At 43.1% G+C, this 5,731-nt stretch overlaps 1 protein-coding gene across 1 annotated transcript; it reads left to right on the forward strand.

Moving 5' to 3' along the window:
- Positions 1 to 734: 734 nt before the first annotated feature.
- Positions 735 to 1,763, forward strand: LOC115989375 (uncharacterized mitochondrial protein AtMg00810-like; the record flags this gene model as incomplete). Its single annotated transcript, XM_031113049.1, has 1 exon — positions 735 to 1,763. A coding segment is annotated over one exon (1,029 nt), but the record flags the coding sequence as incomplete, so codon positions are not given.
- Between the last annotated feature and the right edge of the window lie 3,968 nt (positions 1,764 to 5,731).

The raw sequence follows: 5,731 nt of genomic DNA on the forward strand, positions 1-5,731 counted from the left end.
GCAATGTTGTCTTTTGGGAACATCGCCTCTTTGTCGAGCTCTCTCACTTTCGTGCCTCCCTATCTTCCTCCTCTGTTTTAGATCTTTTTCCAGATGAGGCACATATTCCTTCTGTAGCTGCTCCTGATCCTCCTGTAGTTGCTCCTGATTCTCTTGTAGACTTCTCTGTCCAACCACCAGATATCACTGATCCCTTTCCTAGTTCACCCTTTAATGAACAGGTGGAAGATGAACAGGTTGAAGACGAGCTACCCAACCCCAACCCTGAGCTTGGGTCCCCTGCTCCTGCTCCGCCTGAAGATCTTGCACAAGACATTCCACCTCGTCACTCAACTCGAGTAAGATCTATTCCTACACATTTACTTGACTATCATTGTTACACTGCTCTTGCTACATTACATGAGCCTCACACCTATCGTGAGGCTTCCACTGACCCTTTATGGCAGATTGCAATGAAAGAGGAACTTGATGCATTATCTAAAAACCATACTTGGGATTTGGTGACACTCCCTCCCGGGAAATCTGTGGTTGGTTGTAAGTGGATCTACAAGATTAAGACTCGCTCTGATGGGTCCATTGAGCGCTACAAAACTCGTCTTGTTGCAAAAGGTTTTACACAGGAGTATGGGATTGATTATGAAGAGACCTTTGCTCCGGTTGCTCGTATCTCATCTGTCCGTGCCCTCTTAGCTGTTGCTGCTGCCCGTAAATGGGATCTTTTTCAGATGGATGTCAAAAATGCATTCCTTAATGGGGATTTACATGAAGAAGTTTATATGCAACCTCCTCCTGGTCTCTCTGTTGACTCAAACAAGGTTTGTTACCTTCGACGTGCACTTTATGGCCTTAAACAAGCTCCACGAGCTTGGTTTGCCAAATTCAGCTCTACCATCTCTCATTTGGGTTACATGGCCAGTCATTATGATTCTGCCTTATTTCTTCGTCGCACTGACAAAGGCACTATTTTACTTCTCCTGTATGTGGATGATATGATCATAACTGGTGATGACCTCAGTGGCATTCAAGAACTCAAGGATTTTCTCAGTCAGCAATTTGAGATGAAAGATCTTGGACATCTCAGCTACTTCTTGGGTCTTGAAATCACTCATTCTACTGATGGACTTTATCTTACTCAAGCTAAGTATGCTTCTGAACTCTTGTCTCGAGCTGGACTCACTGATAGCAAGACTGTTGACACTCCAGTTGAGCTTAATGCGCATCTGACTCCCTCAGGGGGGAAACCATTGTCTAATCCCTCTCTTTACAGACGATTGGTTGGCAGCCTAGTTTATCTCACAGTTACTCGTCCAGACATCTCCTATGCTGTTCATCAGGTGAGCCAGTATCTGTCTGCTCCACGATCAACTCACTATGCTGCTGTTCTGCGCATTCTTCGATACTTGAAGGGCACCCTCTTTCATGGCCTTTTCTACTCAGCTCAGTCTCCTCTTGTACTCCGTGCATTCTCTGATGCTGATTGGGCAGGAGATCCTACTGATCGCAGGTCTACTACAGGTTACTGTTTTCTCCTTGGTTCTTCTTTGATTTCTTGGCGAAGCAAGAAACAAACTTTTGTGGCCCGCTCCAGTACTGAAGCAGAATATCGTGCTCTTGCTGATACCACATCTGAGCTCCTTTGGCTACGATGGCTCCTTAAGGATTTGGGTGTGTCCACCTCCTCTGCTACTCCCCTTTATTGTGACAACCAGAGTGCCATTCATATTGCTCATAATGATGTCTTTCATGAACGGACTAAACACATCGAGATTGATTGTCATTTTATCCGTTATCATCTTGTCCATGGTGCTCTTAAGCTTTTCTCCGTCTCCTCCAAAGATCAACTTGCAGATATCTTCACCAAGTCACTTCCTAAGGGACGCACTCGTGATTTGGTTGACAACCTCAAGTTAGTCTCACATCCACCTTGAGTTTGAGGGGGGCTGTTAACGTATATTATGTTATGGGCTTTAGGCCCAATTAGGTTACTTGTATAGCACACTTGTACTTGTACTACACTCTACTTGTACTGCACGCATATGCCTCCTATATAAAGGCAGTGATGTATATTCTTTGATTGATGAAATACAATACAATTATTCTATATTTCTAACACTCACAAAGATCACGATTGTGAGCGATGGCTACGCAGCAAGGGCTCGCTCAAGAAGGAAGATCAAAACTATGGAGCTTAGCTAAGAGCTGAAGCGGACTTACCTTTTAGGAAGACAACCATTATTATCCTCGATGTTATGAAGAATCACCCCAGGTTGGCAAAACAGCAAGTTCGCCCTCACGACCACCAAACCAACCCACGTGGACAACAGATGGCGGACCCACGTGGCAGTGAATCACCAATCCCAAGAAAGGAGTGGCCCATAAATGACCAAGCCATTTCAAACTTAACCAAAACCATTGGAATTAATACCACAATCAACAATGCAATCACAAGCCATAATGATGATCCGTTCACAATGCATTGATGAGCTCAGGGAATTCTTGAAATGAACCAAATTTAAAGTAGGACAAATTAAAGTAGGAGGAATTAATTCAAGATGAAAAACAGATAAAAGCCGAAAGTGCCACCAAACCCACTATTGTAGGAAATGGGCCTTTCAACAATAATAAGCCCGTTGATCACATCGCTGATAAGCCTAACCCAAAGCCTCTCAAAACAACTTGGGTCCAATTGGCCCGAGACATAAAATCCAAACCTAATGAAGCATGCATGTTTGAAGTAAAGAGCAAAAGAGAACCACGATAAATAGAAGACCCACACCCTATGAAGAAGCAAGCCGTTAGAAACGATGAAACCCCTACTTCCTCTACAACAGTGGTGACTGGCGTCTAGCCCCACTGAGCCCCATGAACTGTATAAGTTAGAACTGCCGTGGAATGGGGAGACCACGCGCAGTTCTCGAACTCACCGAGTTGGTGAAGAAGCATTCCCCCACAGTAGTATTTCTCATGGAAACAAAAGCAAAGGACAACTTCATCAAAAATCTCTATTCCAAATTGCAATCGGAGAATGTTCACGTAGTCCTAAGACAGAATACAGGGGGTGGCTTGGTTCTCTTTTGGAAGAATGGGACCGACTTACACATATAAGATTCATCTCCCTCATATATTAATGCAGTGATCAACCCAGGAGTGGATGACACCTGGCGGTTAACGGGTTTCTACGGAGATTGAATAACAGCCAACCGGGAATACTCTTGGGCACTGCTCAAGCATCTATGCCTTAAAATGGACCTACCATGGCTCTGCGTGGGTGATTTCAACAAGATCATGAAAGCGGAAGAAAAAACAGGGGGTGCACCATGCAAGGAAGGACAAATGACAGGATTCAGAGTAACTCTAGACTTTTGTGGACTGCGCTATTTGGGGTATGTTGGTTCTCCTTTTACTTGGTGTAATAATCAATTTGATGGTGTGGTTACGTGGATCAGGTTAGACAGAGGAGTAACAACGACATCCTGGTCTCAACTATTTCTAACAGTCAGAGTGCATCACATTGCGGGTTCACTCTCAGACCATTGCCCCCTATGGGTTTGTTCGGATGATGAGAACATGAGATTTTACAAAAAAGGTAGACCATTTCGGTTCGAAGCAGTCTAGATAAAAGATGAACGGTGCAAGGGAGTGATCAAAAATGCTTAGGATGGACATTCACTAGAAAACCCAATGGAGTCTCTTGTGCGAAAGGTAGACTCATGATGGTCAAATCTTCAAGCTTGGAGTAAGCACTCTTTTGGGAACATCAGGCGCTTGCTGCAACAAAAGAAAAAACTTCCAGCCCAAGCGGAAGCATTGTTTATGGCTGGAACCAACCATGACCAAGTCAGAACCCTTCGAGGAGAGGTTTATGATTTGATGGTGAAAGAAGACTCCCTTTGGCATCAATGTTCAAGGGTACAGTGGCTCAAGGCAGGAGATATGAACACGGGTTACTTTCATAGCTGAGCAAACCAAAGAAACAGGAGGAATTATATATCCAAACTGGTTCCTGATGATGGGGCAACAATTGAAGAAGAGAAACAGATCGGTGAAGCATTCGTGGGCTACTTCAGCACTTTGTTCCAATCGGGCACTACATCCATCTTAGAACCATTTCTTCAAGGTATTGAACCAAAGGTGATGGAGCAGGTGAACGACGAACTCACTCGACCTTTCACTACAGTCGAGGTAGAACAAGCCTTAAAGCAGATGAAACTAATGACGGCACCTAGTCCTGACAGTATGCCCCCACTTTTCTTTAAATCATATTGGAGTATCAGATGTGATTAATGCCTCTCTATCTGTTTTGAATTCCAGTGTGATGCCACCTGACATAAATCACACATTTATCTCCATCATCCTCAAAATAAAATCCCCAACAAACCCAAAAGACTTCCACCCAATTAGTGTTTGTAACGTCATGTATAAAATCATATCCAAAACTATTGCCAACCGCCTTAAAAAAATTCTTCCAAATATCATATCTGAAACCCAAAGTGCTTTCATGTCAAACCGCCTTATTTCTGACAATATCCTTATTGCCTTTGAGACCTTACATCACCTCAAAAATAAAAGAAATGGCAAAACGGGATTCATGGCCTTGAAGCTCGACATGAGCAAGGCATATTATAGGGTTGAATGGAATTATTTGGAGAAAATTATGGAATGTTTGGGTTTTGACAAAAAATGGATTTCTATTATTAGTTGTTGCATTTGGACTGTATCTTTTTTCCATTATGGTAAATGGAGAACCACATGGAATGATTCACCCTAGTAGAGGACTTCGTCAAGGAGACCCTCTATCTCCTTATCTATTTATTTTGTGTGTAGAAGGCTTCCATGCTTTGATACAGCAAGCAGAAAATAGAGAAAGGCTGTGAGGAGTGTCCTTATGTAGAGAAGGCCCAAAGGTGTCTCACTTGTTCTTTGCCGATGATAGCCTGCTCTTTTGCCGCGCAAATGACAATGAGTGCCACACAGTTTTGGACATCCTTGCAACATATGAACAGGCTTCGAGTCAGCAGATAAACTGGAGCAAAACGCAACTGTTTTTTAGCACAAACATAGACCACCAAACCAAAAGCAAAATTGCAAATGTATTTGGTGCACCAGTAGCTTCTCAATTTGAAAAGTATTTGGGTCTACCTTCTTTTGTTGGACGAGCAAAAAAACAGAGGTTCAGCTATATTAGAGAAAGAGTTTGGCATAAAATCCAAGGGTGGAAAAAAAGGCTTTTGTCTCAAGTAGGTCCAAGCAATGCCGACTTTCACTATGGGATGCTTCAAACTCCCAACAAGCCTTTGCAAAGACATTGAGTCACTGATTCAGAAGTTTTGGTGGGGATATAAGGAGGAAGCATGAAAAGTCCATTGGATAGCATGGAACAAGCTATGCTTATCAAAGTGTCAAGGAGGATTGGGCTTTAAAGACATTGAAAACTTCAATCTCGTGCTACTGGGGAAACAAGTGTGGTGGCTCATCCAGAACACTGAAACCTTATTTTAAAAAGTCTTCAAGGCAAAAATTTTCCCCAATTGTTCTGTGTTGGATAGTGAAGTTAAGCTCAATGGATCCTATGCGTGGCAAAGTATTGTAAAAGCAAGATCTGAGGTGCAAAATGGCTCAACCTGGCATAATGAAGATGGACATCAAGTCCGTATACGAGGTGACAAGTGGCTGCCTAACAAACACTCAAGCTGCATTATTTCTCCACAACGTAATCTGCCAAGCTATGCTC

Source organism: Quercus lobata, chromosome 5 (assembly GCF_001633185.2).
Source record: "Quercus lobata isolate SW786 chromosome 5, ValleyOak3.0 Primary Assembly, whole genome shotgun sequence".
Taxonomy (NCBI): domain Eukaryota; kingdom Viridiplantae; phylum Streptophyta; class Magnoliopsida; order Fagales; family Fagaceae; genus Quercus; species Quercus lobata.